Source organism: Mus musculus, chromosome 12 (assembly GCF_000001635.26).
Source record: "Mus musculus strain C57BL/6J chromosome 12, GRCm38.p6 C57BL/6J".
Taxonomy (NCBI): Eukaryota; Metazoa; Chordata; class Mammalia; order Rodentia; family Muridae; genus Mus; species Mus musculus.
The window spans coordinates 15,791,725-15,817,227 of record NC_000078.6 but is presented as its reverse complement, the minus strand read 5'-3'; the positions used below and the strand labels follow the sequence as shown (position 1 = coordinate 15,817,227).

The window sequence follows — 25,503 nt, the reverse complement described above, 5'->3', positions numbered from 1 at the left end:
CTGAGCCTGCCGGTGTTGCGTGGCGACGGTGGCAGATACACAGTCCAGCATCCCTGTCGCTGCAGCGCGAACAGCAGGCCAGGGGAGCCCAGAGCCCTTGGACTGCGGAAGGATATAAAGCACTGTTTACCTCGCGCCTGGCCGAGCCATCCGGGGGCGAGGCTGGCGCCCCCAGTGGGGGCACTGCAGGAGTGGCGGCAGCAGCCCTGGCCGCCGGCGGGCGCAGGGGAGCCGCGCGCGCACTGGCAGCGGCGCCGCTGATTGATGGGCTCCGGGCTCAATGACAGGGGCCGGGGCGTGGGTAGGGCGGGGCCGGCGAAGAGGGCGGGGGCTCTGTGGAAATGTGTCGGTGACATTGAATGGGGAGACCGAGCGCGAGCAAGCGAGGCGCGCGCGCACACATACGCGCACACACAGCCGGGCTCGCTCCGAGATCCCCGGCCACGTAAGTAACTATTAATACCGCCTCGCCCGGGGATGCGGGCGTGCTTGAGCGCCGGGATTGGCCTAGGGCGCCGTGGCCATCCCCTTTAATTTTTAAATACACGGTCCTCTCCTACTTCTGGGTGGCAAGAAAAAAAAAATAATAAGAAAAGAAGACAAGCCGTCGATTTTTATTTTTCCTGCAGAGCAAACCCCGCCGTGCAATTTGGTCGCAAGGCATCGGGAGACAAGAGTGGTTTGCAAATTGTTTCAAGGCTCAAGACCCAGTTGTGCAGCGGAAAAGGAACGCCGCGGGTTGACGGAGTCCGGGGAGCATCTGCTGGCAGCTCCTGCAGGACCCCCGGAAAGCTCCTGCTGCTGGTACCCCCCAGGTCACCGCCCGCACTTCTTGCTTCATCGGAGGAGGATCTGGGACGTGAGCAGCGACAGCAAGAGCTAGTGCTGACCGCGCGGGCTCTGCCTTGGGCTTTGTCGCGGTACCTGTGCCTGCCCTACTCCGCGCACTCCCTACTCAGCTTTTGCAATCTTTTGTTGCCACTGCTGACCGCCCCAAGTTAAAAGCGCCTTTGCAATTTTTTTTTTCTGTCTTTTTTTTTTTTTCTTGAGAGAGACAGCTCTGCGATTTTTTGGAAAAGCCTCAGACGCCATCTACAGTTAAGACTTAGGTAACTGCCCTCTCTAGCACCCCCCTTACACGCCCCCCACCCTTTCCACCAAAAAGAGGGGGGTGCAGCGCGGATTCTGGCTGCCGCGCGGCGTGAGCCGGTAGACCCGAGCTTATTTCCTTTTTCTTTTTGTTTGGTTTCTAACGCGTGGAGGGCGAGCCGGCGCCGCGCGCTCCCTGAAGACTGCACAAACTCCACGCAGGGCTTCTCCGCCCGGTCTGCGGATCCTCAGCTGGGGATCGCTCAGAAGCCCGGCGCTGCAGCTCCTCACCCCAGAGGCACGCTCACTCGTCCAGATCCACGCTGCGAACAGAGACCCACTGAGTCCAGCGTGCGGTTCTGCACCGCGCTGGCAGCTTCTGGGTAACAAAAGGACCCGAGTTGTCCGCAGAGCGAGCACCCCCGGGAGCGGGGCTCGCAGCCGGGGACCAGCCCTGCAGCGCCCATCTGGGGGCTAGTTCTTAACTCTTCCTCCACGGAGCCCCAGACGGGTCCCCTCCCTTCTTGATCCTTTTAAGTCGGTAGCACCGAGGCGCCTGCACCGGCGCGGCTCATCCATCTCTCCAGAGGGGTTTTTTGGTTTGTTTGTTTGTTTTGTCGTGTGCGATCCTCACACTCATGAACATACACAGGTCTACCCCTATCACAATAGCGAGATATGGGAGATCGCGGAACAAAACCCAGGATTTCGAAGAGCTGTCGTCTATAAGGTCCGCTGAGCCCAGCCAGAGTTTCAGCCCGAACCTTGGCTCTCCGAGCCCGCCCGAGACTCCGAACTTGTCGCATTGCGTTTCTTGCATCGGGAAATACTTACTGTTGGAGCCTCTGGAGGGAGACCACGTTTTCCGCGCTGTGCATCTGCACAGCGGAGAGGAGCTGGTTTGCAAGGTAACCAGCCCAGCTTTGCTTTTGCGTTTTGTTTTTTTGCTTAAAAAAAATTAAAATTTTTTTTTTAAAAAATTAAAAAAAAATCATCCTGGGTCTTTTGCCAGGGGCCGGGGACGGTGCGGGAGGTCGGAAAGCTCTCAAGTCCAGGGGCGAAAGACTCCCGGGATCATTATGCGTGGCCTCGTTAAGAGGGTTTATTTGTGTGTCTGTCCACGTTCGACTAGTTGCGAAGTTTTCAGACCGTTTCAGACAATGAGGCGGGCTGCAGCGGGGGCGTTTTGGGGAGATCCGGGAAGGGAGGGCGGCGAATCTGAACTGGGGCACGGACACGCGTGCCCCTTAGGAGGCTCGTAGAGCTCGGGTGCACCGGGCTGATTCCCCTTGCCTGGGCATTTCTCTCTCTGAGTCGATTCCCCTCCCCTCGCTGCAAGGACTAGGGAATCCCCGGTTGGTTTTCAAACGCTGCTCCTCTGGTTTCTTTTGTAGCCATTGTTCTTAGCAGCCTGCAGGTGTTAAACCTTTGTTCCAAAGGTGGCCTTTTAAAAGAGACACAAAAAGTGTCCCCTCTGGCTGAGACCAAGGCTCTAGCCGGGGAAAAGAGGAGTTTTAAAGCTCTTTCTTCGGCTTGAAGCCTGGAAAGGAAGGTTGGGGTGGAAATTCGCCCCTTGCGCACCTTTGGGTGAACAACGAATCCTTTGGTTCTTTTTGTCTAGGTTTCTTCGCGTCTTCAGACTCCCTGACTGCACACCCCCATTGCTACTCCCCTGCACCCACAAGGCCACCTTTGCCTGTTTAGAGACTGCCCTTTAGAGCCCCCTGGGCTAGTACTAAGAAGGACACTTCAATTTCCTTTTTGTCTTTGACCCTGAACAGTAACTGGTTTGTGTCTCTATGTGTCAGTGTGTCTTTGTGTGTGCTAACCGAGTACCAGACAAGAGGACCAAGGAAGGATAATAACAAAGTATTTGACTACAGTCAGTTTCCTACTGCAGTGGAGAACAGGACTTCCCCAGATGTAGATCAAGAATACATTACCACTTAAATTTAGGTTCTTCTTATTTATTTATTTATTTATTTATTTATTTATTTATTGAGGTGGAAGTGCGACTGTGCTGCCTTTAAAATGGGTAATGTGCACAGCTGTGCTACAAATACTGTATTACACTTTTCCTCAATTAATCACTGGCTGCTTTGTGAAATCACCTTCTTTCGTGCTGACTTGGAGCGCTTCCTTGCAAAAACCGGGTGGGTGAAGATCTCAGAAGGCAGTTCTGAGATTATTTATTTCCGATTTTTAGAGGAAACCAGAGACTCTTTAAATGCTGCTGTTTGCATGTACTAAGTGTTGGGGGTTTTTGCATCTTCTCCAAGTTACTGTAATCAAGAGCAACTATGCCCAGCTAAAGCATTAAATTTAGTAGGCAACTCAGAGCCTGATTGGAGCCCCACACACTGCACAATAGGACAGTCATCCTTTGAAATGAATGAATTCCACTGAGCTGTCATTCTCCTATGAAATATGCACCATCATCGGCAGAGAGCCCCTCCCCCTCCTTTTGCTCACCCTCAGTCCAGCACTTTAATATATTTCTCTTCCAAAGGCTGGAGATGATTTTACGTAAGAACTGTCTGTGGCCAAATTCTGCAAGAGCATCTTGCTATTCTTTCTTTGTTTAAAACTAGGGCTATCTCTGGTCTCTCTGTTCGTTTTCCTTTCTGATCCTTCGAGACATATTTCACTCTAGGCTGACCTTACAGTGTCATTTGCCGACTTGCTCCCTGGCCCCAAACTGTACTTAATCTGTTGGTTTAGTTATTTCAAAGATTGAATCAGGTCCTCGCCAATTACAGTGCGGCTGCAAGCGGATTTAAGTGTGGTATCATTGTTTTGTTTGACAGAGGTCATCCCTTTACGACTCCACAGCTTCTGTTCTCCTGTCTTTTTCCCCTGAGGTGATGTGGGTGACTTCTGAGCACAGCTGTGTGCCACCCTCTCTAGGAGAGTTTTATTACGGTGATGCTATGACTGCCCCAATATACACACTGTGGGCTCTTTAGCTCGCTACAGGATTCGAAAACCTCCACATTTGAACCCACCTCCTTTTGGTGTCTTAACATGGGGTTCCTGTTTCCTAACTTCATGTTTATGCAAAAAAAATGTACAAAACCAGAAAGGTTGTATTTATTGTGGGGGTTCATTAGAGTATTCTGTAGGACACTCTGTGGTGGGGAGGAGGCGGGGAGGGGGGAGGGGCTTCCAGGGGCATAAGCAAAATTCCCTAGCCTGATTATCACCTCCACAAGCCTACTTTAGTTAGCCAAAGTAGGAAAGGATCTTTAGGGGGCCTTTAGCTGTTTTTACAAAAATTCTTGTAGCTACTGTGCAGAATAACATAATTACTATCTTGGCAGAATGGGCCCTCTTTCTTTTTTTTCTTTTCAGACATGATGAATGTGGCCTGATCTTAGGGCCTTATCTGAACTGTCACATTATATAACCAAGACTCCCAATTAAACATTTAAAAGGAGCTGGCACCCAGGCTCAGGGCTTGATTTTTGCACTTGAGGGTGATGGTTTAAATACCAGCCCAAGCCTATAAATGCCTGTTATAGCCACTAATAAAACTTTGACTCCTTCCTGTTTAGGAAAATGTAAGCAATTCTTTTAGCTTTTCATTTTCTGTCCACCATTTTGCATTCTCCTACAAAGGGCACGGCCACATTGGGAGGCTGCCACGAATCTGCTACTTTCATTTAGTTCTCTGTTCATTCAGTTTTTCAGCTGTGCGATGGGGAAGAGAACAGGCTAACCATGCCGAGCAAAAGGTTACTTTATTTTATTTTTTGAAAGGCAACTGGAAACAGGAAATGTATTATAAATAATCAGACCGGTAGGCCCTGGTGACAGAAGCCACAGCCTGGTGCTTCAGAACAAATCATGCCACTTATATAATGCAGCTTGTTGACATTAGCCACTACGGTGTGTGAGTGTGTGTGTGTGTGTATGTGTGTGTGTGTGTGTGTGTATGTTTGTGTGTGTGAGTGTGTGTGTGAGTGTGTGTGTGAGTGTGTGTGTGAGTGTGTGAGTGTGTGTGAATGTGTGTGAGTGTGTGTGTGAGAGTGTGTGTGTGAGTGTGTGTGTGTGAGTGTGTGAGAGAGAGAGAGAGAGTGTGTGTGTGTGTGTTCCTTGATGAAATTGCTGAGGCTTCCCCGATTCTGTGGCCTGCAGCCTGTAAGCTAAGGTTGACTCGAGCATTTCAGATTCCTAATTGAGTGGGCCACTGAGGTCACTGCTCTGAGGTCATCATTTGACAGTATCAGGGTGTGATTTGTGGTCTCCGGGGAGGCTGAAGCATTCATTCTTAAATTCAAGGGTGTAGTGGCAACAGCTGCGCCACTTTCCTGAGGTACCTCATTATGCCTCATTCACAGCTGATTGTTGACTTTGCTTCCTCAGCCCCAGTTAGCACCAGCCTCAGTGAGGTGCTTATTGTCCCTGTTTGACTCACAGGTTTTTTTTTTTTTTTAAATGCTCAGTTACTTAACTCTTGGAATTTTATATTGCAGCCTGTGTTCCTTGAATGGGCTACAGAAGGCCCAGGAATTCCCTCAGAAGGATTTTAGGGTAACACGTGCATTCCGGACTGGGCCTTGTTAACAAAGCGAAGGGCGACAGAGGTTCCTGGGTGGGATCGGGACCCACAAAAGGTTGTGATGCCTAAGTCAGGGTACTTATGATACAAAAGGGAGGTTCTTTGTGCACTTTATCTATCCTATTCGGGTGAATGGTGGCCTAGTGAGAGCGGTAAGCACCCCCAGGTAGGGTTTTTTTTCCTGCTTCTCTCCTACTGCACTCCAAATACTGATGAGGAAGAAGAGCTCACTGCCACAGAGGATGGCTAGACCTTCTTTTAAATGAACCTCCCCCACCCCCTTATTCACCCCATACCATTTTCAAACAGCCCCTCCCCTCCCTGCACATTCTCCCCCTGAGCAAGGGAAACCCGTTCCAGCCCTAGGTGCTGCCCTAGCTGAGTAACTACAGGCTGTGACGTGAATGAAAAGCTCCCTTTCCACCCTTCAAATCTTTGTTGTGCGTTCGTTCGTTTCTTAGGTCTGTTCAGAAGGTATTGATGGTGCATTTTTTTCTTAAGCAACAGTGAGGTGGCATTTCGCAGGCTAACTCTGATTCATAGAAAATCGTTGCATAATTGATTCATTGAGTTAGATATCTGTGGAGGGAAGAGGGAAGCCAGCCTGGCTCTCTACAGAGAAGGCCCCTGTGCTAATCCTAGAGCCACCCTGGGGGGTGGGAGTGAGGACAACAGCGATGAGAGTTTAGGCTTGTTTTCTGTGCCTCAGTTTGCACAGCTGTAAAACTAATTTATCACACATAGGAAACCATGGAAGAAAGCCTTGATAGTAAATGAATTAATTGTTCATTCATGTATGTCTTCCATGCATTTTTAAAAAGTAAAGAGTTGTTTGTGTTTTTCCTGGGCTCACTTAGTTTTTTCCTTCTATTAGTATTTTTCTGCATCCATTTCTTCTATAAATATGTAACTATAGAAACTATAGGGAAGAATAATAGTATTTGGGCTTAGATGATAGCCCAGACAGTAAAATGCTTGCCATACAACTGTAAAGATCTGAGTTGGATACCTAACACCCACATTTAAAAAGCTGTGTGTGATGCATGTGATATCAGCTCTGGAAAGACAAGGACAGGAGGATTCCAGGGCTCCCTGGTCAGCTAGGCTCACCACGTTGGTAGGTTCAAGGGCAATGAGAGACCTTGTCTCAAAAAACAAGTGGATAGTTTCCTCAAGAGCTGTACCTGAGATTGACCTCTGACCTCTACATAGACACAGGGATACACACATGGATACAGACAGACAGACAGACAGACAGACACACACACACACACACACACACACTAGTAAAACTTAGCATTTTACTATTTTTCCTAGACTTCTCCCAACATGGAATCGTTTCATTTATCCATGTTATGCCATTTAAGATTTGGAGGTTCAGAGGAGGCAAGACATGGTTTGTTTGTTTGTTTGTTTGTTTTTCCCCTGAACTACATTACACAGCTGGTAGCAGACAGAACTGGTGTGTGGGGTGTAAGTTTCATACTCTTTATGCCATGTCAAAGCACGAGCCTGTGGGAGGATTCAGCATTCTGCAGTTTGGGTCATAGGAGGTACCTCTGACTGGGGTCTTGTCAATTCTGTCCTAGGTGTTTGAGATCAGCTGCTACCAGGAGTCCCTGGCCCCCTGCTTCTGCCTGTCTGCCCATAGCAACATCAACCAAATCACGGAAATCCTCCTGGGAGAGACCAAAGCCTATGTGTTCTTTGAGCGAAGCTATGGAGACATGCATTCCTTTGTCCGCACTTGTAAGAAGCTGAGGGAGGAGGAGGCAGCCCGACTGTTCTACCAGATTGCCTCAGCTGTGGCCCATTGCCACGATGGAGGCCTGGTGCTGCGTGACCTCAAGCTGCGGAAATTTATCTTCAAGGATGAAGAGAGGTAAGTGGGGCTCAGCCCATGCAGGTGTGTGTTTGTGTGTGTGTGTGTGTGTGTGTGTGTGTGTGTGTGTGTGTGTGTGTGTGTGCTCGCGCGATAGGGTATCTGCAGGGAACTTGTGGTGATGCCTGTTACCCAGGTGAGGGTTAAGGCAAGCAGAACAAAGAGAGAGCATTGTGGTGTCCCAATGCCCTTGGCAAACAAGGAGCCATTACTCCCGATCATGAAACATTCAAAGGCCAGGAGGCAGAGAGAGTAGTCTGTGACCTGCTGAATGCCTGTGGTTTTTATGAAGAATTCTGAAGAAGGCTGCAAACTAGTGTGGCAGTTTCAAAGTCAACAAAGACAGGTTTATAAAGGCTTCATGTTGTCAGAACACTGAGAACCTAGAGGACTTTGTTTATTTTTTATTAGATATTTTATTCATTTACATTTCAAATGCTATCCCAAAAGTCCCCTATATCCTCCCCCACCCTGCTCCCCTACCTACCCACTTTCACTTCTTGGCCCTGGTGTTCCCCTGTACTGGGGCATATAACGTTTGCAAGTCCAATGGGCCTCTCTTCCCAATGATGGCCAACTAGGCCATCTTCTGCTACATATGCAGCTAGAGACATGAGCTCTGGAGGTACTGGTTAGTTCATATTGTTGTTCCACCTATAGGGTTGCAGACCCCTTCAGCTTCTTGGGTACTTTTTCTAGCTCCCTAGAGTAAGGAATAAAATACCCATGGAAGAAGTTGCAGAGACAAAGTTTGGAGCTAAGACGAAAGTATAGACCATCCAGAGACTGCCCCACCCGGGGGTCCATCCCATAATCAGCCACCAAACACAGACACTATTGCATATATCAGGAAGTTTTTTTCTGAAAGGACCCTGATATAACTGTCTCCTGCAAGGCTATGCCAGTGCCTGGCAAATTCAGAAGTGGATGCTCACAGTCATCTATAGGAAGGAACACAGGGCCCCCAATGGAGGACTTTGTTTATAGTCCTTTCACGCCCTCAATAGCTCTTTCCTATGCACGTAGTAGGTATGAACCACAGGCTTGCAAGTAAGCCTCAGAAATAGATAGACCGCAGACCTGTCAAAAGCTAGAGGTGAGTCCTGGGTCCCATGTGATGTGGAGGGGGATGGGGCTTGCCGGTTCTCACTAGATCTTGAGTAACCAAGAAAGGTTTCAAGGAGAGAGAAACATGGTAGCCTGGGAAGGGCTGGCTTGTCAGGTGAGGAGTTGATGGTGTGAGACCAGCCACCAAGGATGCCTGGTTATCTCAAGAAACATCTGTTGAAGACACAGGCATCTGGACTTCATTCATGGATACACCATTAACTCATCAGGTTCCATTTAGCCAACCTGGCCAGAGTCCAGCTTTCTCTTCACTTGTAAAGCTTCTTTTTAAGAATGTAGTTTTTTAGAGGGACACAGGCAATGTCTTCAGTCAGTGTCACCTACGTGTTCCTTGTGCCCTATTGGAATGACCCACAAATCAAAAGCCCCAGACTAGTGCTCCAGGGATTGGTTAAGAGACTCCACACACCCAAGTCCATGGAGTCCTTGGTCATTCTGGACTGGAAAAGAGGGCAGGAAAGCCTCAAGGCTGTCATCTAGGACCATCTGATGTCAGTCTGCTCCACTTCCTTCAATCCCTCACCCTGCTGACATATCTTTGGTACTTTCTGCAAATCACACAGACCTTGGGGAGCAAACCTTTCTGCTTTCTATTGCCTTTGACATCCAGCTCAGTGGGCTGTGATATTTTCACACTATTGTTTACAGAAACCCATTGTCCCCTCCCCCCATGAACTGGCGCTAGTGAATTGTACGCTTTTGTCTTCTCTCTCTCTCTCTCTCTCTCTCTCTCTCTCTCTCTCTCTCTCATCTCTCTCTCACTCTCCTCTTTCTCCTCCTACCTCTCTTTCTTTCCATCTATCTGTATTCCTTTTTTTTTTTTCCTTCATGGTTTGAACTAATTGGAGACTTAATGTCTGGCAAGTACTTGGGGCTTAGCAAAGGAAAAGGGCCTGTTGTTACTTAAGTCAAATGGAATAATTTCATGGGTGTTTATAATCCTGCTATGTATACAGCATGCAGAAAGCTTCTGGACTTCCTGTGCCTATAAAGGTTGCTTCTTTTGTATATTATACCCATGGGGGTGGGGTCGGTGGACACTAGCTACTCTGGCAGCTCATATGCTGGTCTTTGATTAGATGACTTCATTTTTAAAAACAAAGTGAAGAAGCAGGCTCTTCGAAGATAAGAATGTGGGCAATTTGTATCTTTTCCTTCTCCAGCTCAGATACTCCAGCCTTCGAACTTAGACCCAGGGATATGGTCCTTATACTTTTGTCCTTAATAATTGTTATGACCTTGGGCTGCCGCCATCTCTCAACCTTATGGCTTTACCATAAACACTCTTCACTCGTTTTTAGTTTTCACATATATATCTCCTCTTTGAATGTTCTCATTTGGAAGATGAATATGGATTGGTCAAAGATATTTCCTTTACCATCTTTAGCTACAAAAGTAAGAGGCAGTGTTTACTGACCTCCTGCAATACAGTTGTAGGTCAGCCTGCCTAATTATGTGTGTGTGTGTGTGTGTGTGTGTGTGTGTGTGTGTGTTGCAGCAGAGCAAACTCTCTTTGTGCATTTGTGGCTGGCACTCCACCACTGAGCTACCTCCCAGCCCATGAACATTTTGTAGCCAGTGCCTCTGAACGCAGGAATGTGAAGGTCTCAGAATCAACACCAAGAACATGCAGTAGGTGGATGAGCTTCTCTAGGAAGTCAACCCAACTGTCAAGGACTCCTTTCTTCTGCCAGAGCACATGGCCCCTCGAATGCTGTAGCCGTATCTCACGGGCTCTGTGGGATTAAAGGTTACTTTAGAGACCTAGTCAGGCATCAGTGAGTATCAGGGTGGCACATCCCAAGGTCAGACCCATGGCAAATAGACATTTCTGAAGTGAGCCAAAGGAATGTAGATATCGTCATGTGACAGAACATTAGAGCATGACCCGAAGGCAGTCTTTGTCTGATTTCTAACACTTTCTTCCTTGGTCTGATGGACAAAACTCTGAAACAACTAACTGCAAAAGACTACTTTGGTGGAGTCCTCGTTTACTTATTCAACCACCAGTTTCTCTCTCTCTCTCTCTCTCTCTCTCTCCCCCCCCCCCCAGCCCATTCTTCCTTTGAGACAGTTTTTCAATATAGATGTGTTACTTTGCAATTTAGGATCCTTCTGCTTCAACCACCTAAGTATGCAAGCATAGGCTCCACCCCTGACTCAACCTTCTGTTTCCTGATCTACCGAGTAGTAGAAGGTAAAGCTGTCCTGTGGCAGAATTGGCTGAGCCCTACCTGTGTTCTGTTGACTGAATCCAGAGCTGTCTATGAAGATTCTTAGTGGAGCTGTCCATGCTCTACACATACTATGTCATTTAGATGTCACCCAAGGTCATGTGCAAACTCAAGGCCAGGATACCTACGACGGTTGCATTGGGATCATCAATAGCTTGGCTTCATCTGATTCCCTTTGGCTTTGATTTAGGTTCTAGATTCAGGTCCTGGTCTCGAATTTCTCTAAAGGTTTATAAGCTGTAGCTTCCTCAAGACTGACAGAATGGTTGCTTCCCTGGAAGGTGATTAGCATTCAGCAAGGTGATGGTGTGATCTGCATGCAGAGCTGTACTTGAAATCATTGTGAGAAAACAAAACAAAACAGTGTCTTTATGCATGAACAGTCCAGAAGCCTTAGTGGGTTCGTGAGTGATGAAGTCACTCTCTCTAGCAGTCACAGTAGTTCCTTCTAGTGCAAAGTTGATTCCACCCAGACTGGGGAGGGGGCGGTGTTTTTCAGAGTAGACCCCCTCTTCTGTGTTCACTGTGACGACCCACCATCACTGAACCTTATTTTGAAGAAATGAATCCTAAGCCTTCATTGAACTTGCCTGGGGCAAATTTCAAGGAACCTTTTGCACCCTCAGTCCTGCAGAAGCCTGTGTGACTTCCTCCAGATCTGAAAGAAGGCAGAACATTTACCCATAATGACACAGGGTCTCTCCCATACCTCCTGGCCTATTTTTCCCCATGGGACCTGCTTGATCACAGGACCATATTGCTAGAGACCCTGTATATTTCTACTGGGCCTTAAAGAAAGGCCTGAGCTCAGAAGTGAGCCAGAGTGGCTGTCTAGATTCCAGCCCCTGCTGTTGCACTTATTAAGAAATTTCACTTTGACAGAACACCTAACCTGTACACTCCGAAAGCCTCCACTATAAAATGGACTGGGAATACTCTCCTTACAGAAGGAAGGTGATTAATGTTGACCTTGGCTTCTTCCACAGCTGCTTTCCTCTGCCCTTTTGTTTCTTTGCACCCACAGGCTGCTAAGGAAAGTGGTGCAACATTGCTCTGTCAGTGACCTTTGCTCCGTTTTGTCCTGCTGGATGCTTCTTCTGGGACACATCTTCTTGCCATCTCCAGGCTCCACCCCCTAGCCTCAGATCAGTGTTTACATCTCTCAGCACTGAAATGTCCCATGTGAACTCAGAAACTTGCCTTTTTACATGCTGCTGCTCTGCTCCAGAGATCTTTATCTCTTAAGGTGGTTGCTTTTTAGCTGCTGTGAGGAAGCAGATCTTCTTTCTGGGCTCTGAGACCTCCTGTAGGCACTCTGTGGCTAGGGGAGGGGGTGTGGGTGGGTTTGGTATAAGAAGTGCAGCTTGTACCCCTTTGTTGGGGAAAGCCTTCCTGCCTCCCCCAACAGCAGAAGTCAAGGCCATCTCTCTGGGGTGCTGCTGTCTGTTGGCTCTTTAGATCTTCAAGTTGCTCCCTCCTTCACTGAGGTTGCTATATCTAATAAAGGATTCAGGGCAGGCATCAGAGCCCCAGAGGACAGGCACAGCTTTTCGCTCACTAATATCTATATATATAGTTTTGCAACTTGTAGGTACTCTAGTTTAGGGATGTTTTCCCTCTCTGTCTCTCAGTCTCTCTGTCTCTGTCTGTCTGTCTCTCTCTCCCCCTCTCTTTCAGCTTTGATGAGACAAAGCTTTCAGGAAATGTTCATATTTTGGTAGACCAATTATATGTCCTTGTGCCTATGGCAACTCTTGGGCAAAGTTGTCTTTCCATTATAGTCTTAACAAGCTCTCCAGGATGCCTGTGAAGGACAAAGGGACTTTGGCTGCTGCTTTTTGGGAGCCAGAAGCCAGGAGCTGTCCACCTTGTTTTCTGAGAGAGGGTCTCTCACTGGGACCTCAGGCTTGTTAAGTAGGCTAGGTTGACTTGGCAGTTATCCCAGGGATCCCTGACTGCCTCTACCTGCCCAGAATCGGAATTAGAAGTACACCCCACACTGAGGTTTTTAGAACTCAGATTCTCAGGCTTGTTCAGCAAACACTTTAAGGACTGACCTATCCCCCGGCCCTCCCTACTCTATTTTCATGGTCCGACCTCAATACCCCTTACCAAGCTCTCCTCTTGTTGCTTTGCCATTGCTCCTGCTGGACGGCTGAGTTTCCTGGAGACAGAAGTGGGATCTCATTCATGGCTTCCAGAACATGGTAGGCATTGCTATTTGTTGAATAAGTGAGAATCTCCTTTTTTGGGTAGGAACAGCTCAGATTGAATTCTAATGGCAGGATGAGAGAGACAGGGATAAATAGAAATCATTGAAATGTAGGTCGTTGCCTAGAATGGGAGCCTAGAAAACTTATGGATCCCCATGGAGACACCTTTCAAAGAGAGCTATTTTCAAAGTTGCACATTGAGTGAGAAATTAACCCATTGCTGCTGTCTTGGTTTATTGATTTATGCCTAAGGAAGGCTTATTTAAGTCCTTGTTTTCAGCAGACTGTAATTTCATTTAGGAAGGGCTTTGTTCATCCCAGTGAGAATTGGCCCGTCTTCCCAGGGCTCTTGCCCTAGAAGCAGCCTGGCTCCTAGCTATGCTTGGTAGAATGTATTGCTGTGCTAGACTTAGTCCTTCAACTGATGGGAGTGTCTGAGGACCTAGGAAAGTAGGAAGTTGGCACAGTGGTGAGAAACTAAATTCTTCCACTTTGTCCTATGATCTCAGCTTCCTCTCTCATTTTTCATAAGTCTTATTTTTATTTTTATTTGTGTGTGTGTGTGTGTGTGCCTGTCTGTGCCTGTGTGTGTGTGTGTGTGTGTGTGTGTGTGTGCCTATGTCTGTGCCAGTGTCTGTCTCTGTGTGTATGTGTGTGTGTGTATGTGTTTTTGCCACACGTGTTTGTGTATCCCCTGAGACCAGGAGAGGACACTGGATCCAGTGGAACTAGAGTTACAGGTGGTTGTGAGCAACCCAAGTGAGTTCTAGAAACCGAAATGGGTCCTCTGCAAAAATAGTAAGTGCTCTTAAGTTTTGAACCATCTTTCCTGCACTTTGAACATCCCCCATCCCCAAAAGGGTTTTGCTATGTAACCTTGGCTTGCCTCCAATCTGCAATGATCTTTATGCCTCTGCCTCCTTAGTCTTCTCTGTAATTAATTAGGGATGGTGTATGGAAAGCCCCCAGGACTGAGCCTATTGCACTGGCTGATCTGAAAGATGCCAATGCCATCCCTGCTTCCAGCCACTGTCTATGGGATTGCACTTTATAAATCTGAAACTTGGAGACTCACCTGTTCATTCAAGGAACACTTGTTAAGCACCAGTTATGTGCTAGGCACTTCTAGAGGCTATTATGCCAATGAAGCCAGTGTCTTGTTTTTATAGGATCCACATGGATCAGAATGACTCTATCCTAACTACCGTGCTTAAATCAACTCATTTCAATTTAGTTACTCTTTTATTTGTTTGTTTGTTTGTTTGTTTACTGAGTGTGTGTGTGCATGCATGCAAGTGTGCACATGTATGCATTCAGGCACATGGATACTGAGGCACATGCATGGAAGTCAGAGGACAGTTTGTAGGAGTCGGTGCTCTCCTAATACCATGCAGATTCTTGGGATTGAACTCAATTCATTAGACTTGGCAGAAAGTGCCTTAACCACTGAACCATCTTGTTGGCTCATACTGTCTGTCGATGTGTGAATTGATGAAACTTAAAACCACCTAGTAGAGACTTTGTACATCTGCAGGTAAGGAAGTTGAGGCCCATTATTTTCCAGCCAGGTTTCTGCAAGCTTTGAAGCCAGGGAAGCTAGCTGTAAAGTCTTCCCTGTGAAACATAATGGCAGCTTCAGGTTCTGTCCTTTATGTCATATGTGTAAGATACTGCCTCTCAAACCCAACTCCCTAGAAAGACTCTTGTGACACAGTTAGACAGGTGTACACTTAGTGGAGCCAGCACCCAGTGTCTACCTGAAGCTCAGATTTCCAAGCAGTTTTGACATTTATGGATGGTACCACCAATTAAGCAAAACCACAGGCAGTCCTGTTACTCCATGGGTGGCTTCTGTTTCTTTCACAGCACTGTATGATATGGACTTAGCATTTTAATTATATAATGAGTGACAGTTGGTGAAATGGATGTATCAATAGTCCCTCACACCCAAGAAGATGCATATTATAAGAAAAATCCCTGTCTGTGTTGAACAGATATAGAAGGCAGTGGATAGAAACATTTTCCAAATGTGCTTTTTCCAGTCCTTGTGGGGTTTTCTCTAGCCAATGGAAAAGTCCAATCTGTTTGAAGTTTCTCTGGGCTCCAGACATAGCTCTTAATTATTCTTTAAGAATCCTAGATATGAATGTTAGGGTTGGAGGAAGCGGGGCTTAGATCCTGAAATCATCTGTCCTCGCAAATGTTTATTAAGTATTTATTTTGTCTGCTTGCAGTGCTAGATGTTGGTGGGGCAAGCATCAGTAAAAGAAAGCCCAGAATGGGAAAGACAATGGGACGGGCAGTTCACTATTTCAGCAGCTGGAGTGTGGAACAAAGAGGCACCTGGGGATAGGGGGGTGGGGGTGGGGCAGAAGAGCTGTTGTGGGGTGGGGCTCATCTAGAGAACCAGTAATGAGAATGACAGGTGACTAGGGCCTTGGATACATTCCCTGATCTTGTTCTTGACCTGAAGCCCACAAATGGACTCTCTAGACCAATTGTTGGAACCATATTCGAATGGCGAGAAGTATACAAGGAAGACAACCAGGGATAGTGAGACTGGAAGCTATACTCTCTACATCTGAAACACGTCAATACTAAAACATGGCCAGACTTTTTGGTTCCCTGAACTTGTTGGTTAAGCCATCTGTAGGGATCCCTAGTTTTTGGGCTGCCTGCCAGGGGAAGCATCCTCTTCTGGCCCAGGGAATGCCCAAGGCTTAGAGAGGAGCTTTCAGGTAGATACCCAGCCTGAGCGGTACAATGTCAAAACCAAAGGGCATGCTCGCTCACAAGCACCGATCCTGGAGAAGCTTTTCCGAGACGTGAATCAATCCATTGCTCTGGGGTAGGACAGATCCTTCAGGAGCCACTTCTAAGTGCAGGAAGCAAGTGGTGAATGGGGAATCAGTGTGGCTTTGTGTTCCAGCTCGGGTTTCCCTGTCTGTTTCCATGGTGACAAGAGTCAGGAAGCCCTGAGGGCTGCAAGCTGTGGTTTCTGTGGAATCTTCCAAGCAGTAGAATGACACTCCAGGTGGAATGGCTTCCCTTGTGTATCCGGTGGCCTCAGTGAGTCAGAGGTGTGCCCACAATGCCGGAGGCTCCATTGCAGTGGGTGTGTTACTCAAGTGGCTTCCTCATCCTAGCCATGTCTTGACAGGTCCTTTACCTTTCTCAGCTGCTGGGGTCTTTCCAATTGTCTTGAGCATCCAATATGTGCAAACAACCAGTCCTGGGTTGTGTGCTGGTACAAGATACTGTGGCTTAGCTTCCCTGGCATTTGCCTTCCTTTTGACATCTGTCTTGCACCATGGAGGGTTTTCTTGACTGTGGGCCAGCTGCCATCCGTCGTGAGCTCTTCCAGACAGGAGAACCACTGATACTGGCCCTGGAGCAGAAGTGGCTCACAGTTGATTACTGGAAAAATCTGTACATACCTAAAACAAGATTAAATGAAGGACTGTTTTGTGCCATGTAGCAGCCTGACCAGGTCTGGTAGGGCTGCAGAGTTTGAGCCATGCTACCTACAGTGCTAGATGGTTCTTTCCTGGGCACCTTCTGTGACTCACTATAGTGGGGATTTTTCTTGCACAGTTGGCCTGATTATGGAGGGTACACTTTCAGGAACAGAGTAAGGCCAGCCTGGCAGTAGCCCATCTTTTCTTCTTGGCTCTTAGTCTGCCCTGGACCCTGAGGCTGACCTAGTCTGCAGCTCTGGATGATCTGCGCCCGGATTTCCTGTCCCTGTCAGGCCCACTTTGCTGAACTCCTGGCTGAGCTCCACTCTGTTCCACCCTGTCCTCTCTTCTTCCTGCCAGGAGCTCAGGGTGAGGCTTAAGGGTTTGAAAGCAAAACATGGTTTGTTGTTGGGGGCTGGTTTCTCTCTCTCTCTCCTTTTGTTCTTTCTTTTTGTTGTCATAGGTAGGACACTATAATAGAGGGTAAAAAAAAATTTTTTTTTGAATACCAGCTCTGCTTTTACTTGCCAGATAGCAAGTCTCCTCAGCTTTTGATAGCTTAGCCTTTTTCATCTAGAAAGTATATGGGTCTTTCCATCTCTACATCTCTATCTACACCATGTACTATATATGGCACTGAGTTAACTCATAGGATGGCTTTGTATGTCAATAAATCTGGGACAGGATAAATCTGAAACTGGAAGAGCCCTGTCTCCATCTACTTAGCACCATGTCTTTGCAAACATCTTCAGCACCTTTAGTTTTTGATCATGGTACCATGATGTACTGGGAGGGGACAGTGACACCCGAATCTTCCTGACATGAATTCAGGTGAGCTTCTGATTCAGTTAGCTTGGGTGTGCCTTGGGGTGTTTAATTCTCCCCACCTCTGTTTCCTTATTTGATAGGAATCATGCATAGCCTAAGCCCAGTCTTTCTTTTTTTTTTTTTATGAGACACAAAAAGGCAGGCTGTTGAATCCCAGCGTCTGGCGATTCTTGTCTGTGCTACATGGGTACTGCTGCTTTTCAGATCATCGCATTGTGATTGTAAGGGTGTCCTCTAGGAAGCATAACGGCCTGACAGCTGCAGAATGATTAGGAATATAGAAGCTAGAAAAGCCCTTTTCATAGTAGTTATTACATCATATTTCATGGGAGAGAAACAATTGAAAGAGCCTTGGGTTACTTTGCGAAATGGATTTGGTAGTTGGAGGATCTTTGGGGCCTGTGCTGGAGATGGGTGAGGGGACCTGGTTTTTGAGGGGGGATCTTGCTGCCCCACAGGCGCTGGGAGGGGAATAGAATTCTGCTAGTTCTGGCTTCCCTACTCGGCCCTGAGCTATGATGATACAGGCCTGGCACTAGGTTGCCTATCATTGAGTACACAGGTTACCCTCTTGTGAGCATCGTCTATCTGTGACGTCTAAAGCAACTCATCTTGTTACCTTCTCAAGCCAGAGACAGGCAGAAGTGGGCCCAGGGAGATCTAGCTTCCCTGGTCCAATGTGGTCTGTTCTAGGCTTCTGCCTTCCTTGGAGTTTATAGTTATTCAGTCCCCATTGTTCTTGTCTCCCCCTCCTATCACCATGTCACTTTCATAAATGTTTTCGTCATAAATCATCCCTGTCTCCTCCAACACAATAATGGATAGCCTGATTATCTGAGAGACAAGGCTGAGCTAACCCACATACTAGGCAAGAGCATCTCAAGCAAGGGTGAACAAGTACAGAAGTCCCAATGGAAAATGTGGGCACAGCATCTTCTCTGGTCCCATCTGCCCAGCCTTGCATTTATACTTGCTCCTCTGTCTGCACCGCTCAGCTCTGGGGTTGAGAGCAGGAATCTCAGTTGAACATTTGGATCTGTATAGTTACTACCATGCTATAGTCAGCTCTGTTACACTGGGCTCTTTGGGATATCCTGTCTTGAGTTACTTTAATCCTCAGCAAAACAGAGGGGATGGTTGTGGCCTTGCTTGTTATGGACACATCCCTAGTGCCTAATTTGGGAGTTCTATCAGAGTAAGTGCTCCTGAATGTCTTTTAAATGCCTGAATGATTAGTGGGCTATTTGAATCACCAGGTCCACAGATGCTCTTGTTGGTTTTTATGGAAATCAACTTCTTTGCCTGGGAAATTCATCACCCCCCAGACTGTTTAGGAGACTTCAGGAAAAGTCTATTCATTCATGTCTACTCTGAAATCTGTTTGCAAAGGTCACTTCCCTGAACTCAGTCCTGGAAAAAGAAGCAGAGACAGCTCCGTTCCTGAGAGGAGATAAAGGGTCAGGCTTGGAGGCACTGGGTAGCTCCTGTGGTTGCACAATAGGACCTCAGGCACTGGGGCTTGCAGCCCAAGTCTCCTGTCGCACTTCCCTCTGTCCCAGCACATGGAGAACATCCCGGAAGATCAGTGTTTAAAGATAGAATCCAGACCACTTGCCTCGACCCTTGTTAGGAGTGATATAAACAAGCCGAGGATGTTCCGGGGAGGAGCAAGGTCAGGGAGAGCCTCTGGGGCTGCATTTCTTTTCCACCCTGTCTCCAGGCTGCTCTTCCCCTCTCCTCTGTCCTGACTTGGATGCTGATGCTGTGGAAGGAAGTAGAAGCTGGCTGTACCGACCTGGATGGAGCCTTCTGAGTATCAGTGGCTGAACGGGCTCCATGGGATAACTGAGCACCCAGTCTGGATGTGACTGACTTGGCCTCTGTGCCTAGGGCTCCTGGTACATACACACACACACACACACACACACATACCATATACTCCACTTATGTCATAATGTAAAGAAAACAGATCCATAAACACATGGATTGCATTAGGCATGTAGATGACATTTGACATTTGTACTTAGTACTTTTTAAAGAACGAACTTGAGCTTGAAGCTGACTTCGGTATGTGCTTTGTTATCTGAGTTGCCCTGGTTCCTAGGACAGCTCACTGGCTTCAGCACATGATCCAGAGTCAGAGTGATCCAGCTGCTCCTCACTGCATCCTCAGACCTTGCCTGATGGAGCTCTGGAAACAGTGGTTCTCAACCTTCCTAGTGCTGCGACCCTTTAATGCAGTTCCTCCTGTTGTGGTGACCCCCAACCATAAAATTATCTTCACTGCTACTTCATAACTGTAACTTTGCTACTGTTATGAATTGTAATGTAACTATTTGGAAGGATAACGGTTTGCCAATGGGGTTTCGACTCACAGGTTGAGAATGGCTAAAGGGAAGGAGGTTGAAGTCCCCTGTAGATTGGCCAGGAGCAGCCCAGCCTCAGTTATAGGCTAGTGGTTTTAGTAACCTTATTCTGTTGCGTTAAGCATCTGCATAGTTTCTGAGTTCTTGTCTTGAGGTACGGGAGAGAGAGGGGAACTTCACTTGGGGGAGTGGTAATGGACAATGTGGTGGTCCTGGCTACAGTCCAAAGCCCTAATTATGGGGCCACACACGGGTCTCCATGATGAGGGGTCAGGGAACTTTAAATATGGGGGTAGGAGTAAAAAATAACCAGAATGTACAGTTATGATGTGCAAGAGATAAACAGGGACTACACTACAGGTTTAAAGATTTGGCATAGCATAAATTCTGTGGAGTTCCTCCCGAGAAGGTGGAGGGAGGGTTTCATTCCTGTTGTCTCTCCTTCCCCATCACAGGCCTGGTTAATAGACCTGTCCTGACTTCTACATAATTCTAGTTAGATAGTAGAACAGGGGCTACTATTTCTTTACAGCAGAGCTGAAACCCCCATAGTCAGCATCTGCTTGTCTGTATCATTCATATAAGCCAGTTGGTGCCAGCAGTGGGCCCAGGCATGTAAGCCACAGCAGCAACAGGTAGCAAGTCTCTCCCTCTGTATCCAAAGTCACTCTGTTTTGCTTCCACAAGCTCCTGGAGGCGAGGAAGCCAGGGTTCATCCAAGATGACCACCTAGCGATTTAGGAGTTCTGAATAACAAACTGTGTTGATGGACATGAGCAGCATTGCCAAGGCTGATCGGAGCGGCAGGGCAGCTTTGTGTAGGGCACACAGGTGAGACCTACATCATGTCATTTAAACAGAGGCCGACTCACAGTGAATTGTACCTCAGCAGAACATTCTAAGCAGGGGACATTATGAGTCCTCGGAGGGACTGAGTGAGACATTGCCTTTGAGGCAATCAGAAGAGTGTGTAACACAGATAGATTAGGCTCGGAGGGTAGGGACACAGACATGGGATCAATCAGCAGACATGACAAGGACACTGGCCTCTATGTGGATGACCTAGGGCACTCCTAGAGGGATTTGTAATGAGAATCCTGCCCCAACTTGAACCCTCTGTCTCCAACTTTTCCTCCTGAACTGGTAGCCATTCACACAGAAGTAGGAATTACTTCCAAGGTTACAGTTCATAGCTACATCAACTGCTCTGCTGCCGAATCAAGGAAGCTAGAGGTGGAAGGAGCTGTTGAGAGGAGCCCTGGTATATGTTACTCAGAATCCCCTCCCTCCCTCCCTCTTTTCCTCCCTCCCTCCCTGTGGCTTCATAGTCTCCTCTCTGGGCAGTTTGGAACATCTGGTGAGACCAGTGGGTGGGTCACTGCCACCTGCCACCTCCTATTAAGAGAAATAAGCTGGAGAAAGAAAGATTTGTCTTTAATCAGTTCAATTCCAGATTAACACAGCTAGAGCCTCCTTAGTTTCGTAGGCCATTAGTTTCAGGAGCATTCGAAAGCAGGCATGGGGTAGGGGTGTTGTAGAAGATGGCTCAGGGAATGCCAGAGGGAATTACATGTTGCTGTGTATTGCGGAATGTTAGATCTGGCACAGAGACAGCCTTGTGCGGGTGGGTGCATGGTGATTACTGGATATCATGAGTGAACTAAATGGATGCTCAAAAATGGTTATGATGGTGAATCGTTTAATGTAAAATTTATTGTATTAAAAGAAAAAAACAGCACCCTCAAAATAAACCATACAGAGAGAGAGAGACAGGGACAGAGACAGACAGACAGACAGACAGACACACACACACAACACAACACAGCCTTCTGCAGTATTCCTCTTTAAAGGGAGATTGAGTGACTTAGCTGGAGCTACAGCTGAAGTTGGTGAGAGATACGCCTGACTGGGAGTCTGCACCCCTAAAGACCACACTGTCTAGGAAAGCAATCAGTGCTTGATTTTTGGAACATGTTCATAGAAGATCCTAGAAGCAACCCATCTTTTGTCATCTTCTCTACTATTGAGCTCCCAGCAGCTCTCCTTAACTAGTTGCCATAGGTGACTTTTCAGACTACCTTGAGAGACTGAGATCTGTAGGTACAGAGAGTAAAAAAGGAAGAAGATGAGAGGAAGATGGTCTTGGGCTACACGCTGTGAGTGATGACCAAGGTGACCCCATTGTAGTTTGTCCAGACACTTTCTGTTGCTAATTTGAACCCTTTAGCTTATGCACTCAAGCAGGATGAAGGCCTGGATGTATGCACTGAGAGACAAGGATAAGTGATGTGAATTTATGGGTCTTTTAAGTACCCCAGAGGCCCAATTCCAGCTCCAACTGTCCTTAGCTACCATCTTAGCAGGACTCCAGGAGTGTGGTAAGAACTACCTACTCAAAGGGTTGTGCTCTGCTCTGTCTGCCTAAGAGAAAAGGGTTTTCATTTCAAACACAGGGAAGGAGTATGTTTACCAGTCTCACAAAGCCCAGGCTGGCTTCCAATTTGCTGTGTAGGTTAATCTTGAACTGCTGATCTTTGCCTCTGCCTTCCAAGTGCTGTGATTACAGGTGTGTACCACCACGCCCAGCAGCAGTTTGTTTTGCACTAATATGATTGATCTAAGAAGTCATCTTAGTTTCTAGATTTTCCATTTCCATAGTGTATATCTTTATTTCACACTCAATGATGAAGCGTGGTGTGTGTGTGTGTGTGTCATATAGGTGATGTAAGCTAGGTGTTAGGGCCAGAAATTCACATGTATTTCTCCACTCCTTCTAGCACATCTAGGGCTTGCATATTTGTATAGATAAGTTGCTGAGTTCTTGAAGAGTCGGTGGATTGGGAGGTGGGATAAATAGTTTGAGAAGACTCTTGGCAACACACTGCTATTGTCACACCCATCTACCCAGACACACAGTCACATGCGAACCATGCACCTGTAATTAGTGATAGGTGCCAGGTCAAGGACCCAAGGCTTTGGGGGTATGACAGGCGGGCCAGGGCAGGTGAAAATCTGGAAATGAAGATGGACTTGGTATTTGGATGCTAGGCTTAGATGAGTAGGTCGTGGAGACCACTTGAGCCGAAATTCTCCCTGCCTTTCTTCTTGTGTCCCAAGAAAAGTGGCGGGTACAGCTAAAGAACCCAGAAGGCAAAGTAAGGAATTCTTGTCCACGCTAGAAGGCTTCAAGAAAATTACTCAAACCCCCAGCTTCAGTATTCTGTGCTATGAGTGACATCCAGCTTGTTACAGGGATGGATGGATGGATGGATGGATGGATGGATGGATGGATGCACAAACATCAGCAACCCTGATATACCGATGGGATGGATGTGTCGATGGATGTGTCTCCCTCATCCTTAGGAGCTTCTGTCTTTGTCTCTTTCCTACAGGACTCGTGTCAAGCTGGAGAGTTTGGAAGACGCTTACATTCTCCGGGGTGATGATGACTCACTCTCTGACAAGCATGGCTGCCCAGCGTATGTCAGCCCAGAGATCTTGAACACCAGCGGCAGTTATTCGGGCAAGGCAGCGGACGTGTGGAGCCTGGGGGTAATGCTGTACACCATGTTGGTGGGGCGTTACCCTTTCCATGACATTGAGCCTAGTTCTCTTTTCAGTAAGATCCGCAGGGGCCAGTTCAACATTCCAGAAACTCTGTCTCCCAAGGCCAAGTGCCTCATCCGAAGCATCCTGCGACGGGAGCCGTCAGAGCGGCTGACCTCGCAGGAAATTCTGGACCATCCTTGGTTTTCTACAGATTTTAGTGTCTCAAATTCGGGATTTGGTGCTAAAGAGGCGTGTGACCAGCTGGTGCCAGACGTCAACATGGAGGAGAACTTGGACCCTTTCTTTAACTGAGCTCAAGGCCCAGGGACACATAGCAGGTACCAGGAGCAAGAGAGAGCCCCAGAAAGGAGTTCTGGGACACAGGTGGCCTGGCTGAGAAGCAAGACGGACATTCATATTTACACATTTCTTGGTTCAGAGAAGGAATATGTTCTAGGAGCTGACGGAACACGTAGCATGGGAACAAGACGTGTGGGATGGGGGTTGGGTTCAGATGGACGGGAGCCCCTCCCCTAAGCTTCTCTTCCCTGGGGTAGCCTGAGAGTCCCCCTTACCAGTAGGGCTATTCTACCCCACTTTTCATTTTGTTCAGAAATAGTTGCAGATCTCGATAGAATCCAAACTCTTCTGCCTCAAACACCTACCTTGGCATTGCACTGTTAGCATTTAACTTCTTGTTACGATTCAGGGAAGGGACAATTGATCGAAGATTTTTTTTTTTTTTTTGGAACAGACCAACCACCTATGTAATAATTAATAAGATTCACCTAAAAATAATAATAATTCGGTGCACACAGACTGACCTGAAACCTGGGTGCTAAACTAAAAGAAAACAAAAGTTCCAGTTGTCGTCTCTCATTCGCACTTTCCAATTCATTTCTTCTAAATAAACGATGTCCTATTCTGGTTAGGAAGTAACACATTAACGCTTTGCTCCCTGAACGGGGAGGGGGAGTCTGTTCCTCCACAGACATTTCTGTTTTGTATCAGCTGGTTTTTGTAGCAGGAAACTATCAGAAGTCAAACTTCCAGATGTATTATCACAGTTCAGGGGAAGAAGAAAGGAAAAGAAGAAAAATCCAACTCCTTTCTGGTTTTTGTTCTTTTGAAGGAAGAGGGTTCACATTGTAGACATTGCTCTCTGCTCCAAATTCAGTGAGGGGCTCCCAGAGGGCAGGCGCCTCCTGGAGTCAGATCTTTTTGATGATGCTGATCTCAACGTTTTGTTTTTGCTTTATGGGAAACTAGTAAAACGAGACAGGTTGTCCCATGTGTATAAAATACAGGGCAGCTATTTCCTTTTCTTTGCTAAGAATGATCCTTTGGGCTTGGAAAGGCCCTCTGGTTTGAACAGAAAGAGTAAACGGGCAATAAGCCAAAAGCCAGGATGATATACATACAAACAGCTCTCTGTCCCAATACGCACCTTGTATTTATTAAGGAAAATGTCACATTGTGATGTATTAAGCCAGTACTTCAATTACGGGTCAACGGGATGACATGTTACATGCTGTAGTTTAACATTTATAATTTTGTTCCCCTGTTTTGAGTATTTCTGTCCCTGGAATAACCTTTTATTTGGCTTTCTCTAGATAGCCTTATTTGATTTTGAGTGGCAAAATGTTTTTCCTTTTGTACTCTGGCTTTTCTATTGCTGTATGATACAGAACTCTTTTGGCATAAATATTTGTGTTCCCAGTACCTCAGTCGTTTGGGTTTTCCTGCCTGCATCTGTTTTGTGAAATGGTCCTGTTTTTGGGTAGGTGACACGTGGACTCTAGTGTGTAAATGTTACTTGAATCTGTGCTTCACTCTAGTATGTGGCATGTGTGTGCGGACTCTTGGATGCTTCACGCCTACTCCACTGGAGCCCCTGTCCCCAGGAGGACAGCTTCCCCACTGATAATCAGGAGACCAAGCTGCCATGGATTTACCCTTGATTCTATTTTGATAATGGAAGATACAGAGAGAGGGTTTTTACATTCAGAAGATGGTGCTGTGGCAAGAAGGACCTTTTATCTTCCCTCTCCCCTGTTTTTAAAGTCCTCGGTGGGAGGAAAGATTGGAAACATGCATGATGGGGACTAATGGCCTCTGGTGCTTTGTCCTGTATTTGGTTTAATGTTTTTGTCCTAATCTCTTCAATCAATAAAATTGTGCGTATTTAACTAAAA

The 25,503-nt window shown here is 47.0% G+C and overlaps 1 protein-coding gene, 1 long non-coding RNA gene and 1 other non-coding gene across 7 annotated transcripts in view; 2 read left to right on the top strand and 1 right to left on the bottom strand.

The window, feature by feature from the left end:
- Gm5432 overlaps positions 1 to 291 on the bottom strand; it is a 71,904-nt gene extending 71,613 nt beyond the window's left edge. For all 3 annotated transcript variants that reach the window (XR_001780551.2, XR_001780550.2, XR_001780549.2), the window contains exon 1: positions 131 to 291. This is a non-coding gene — a long non-coding RNA (predicted gene 5432). The remainder of the gene's footprint in view (positions 1 to 130) is intronic.
- Trib2 (tribbles pseudokinase 2) lies at positions 266 to 25,503 on the top strand. Of its 3 annotated transcripts, XM_006515054.2 has the most exons (4): positions 344 to 445; positions 630 to 1,997; positions 7,240 to 7,532; positions 23,152 to 25,503. In XM_006515054.2, exons 2-4 carry the CDS (start codon positions 1,728 to 1,730, stop codon positions 23,618 to 23,620), a joined length of 1,032 nt encoding a protein of 343 aa, XP_006515117.1. In that variant the 5' UTR covers positions 344 to 445; positions 630 to 1,727; the 3' UTR covers positions 23,621 to 25,503. The 3 variants fall into 3 exon arrangements, with proteins under 3 accessions (XP_006515118.1, XP_006515117.1, NP_653134.2); XM_006515055.2 differs by lacking the exon at positions 630 to 1,997 and having other exon boundaries at positions 266 to 445; NM_144551.5 differs by having other exon boundaries at positions 443 to 1,997; positions 23,152 to 25,501.
- On the top strand, positions 16,127 to 16,234 carry Mir6387 (microRNA 6387). Its single transcript, NR_105809.1, has one exon. It is a non-coding gene; the product is annotated as a microRNA 6387 (primary transcript).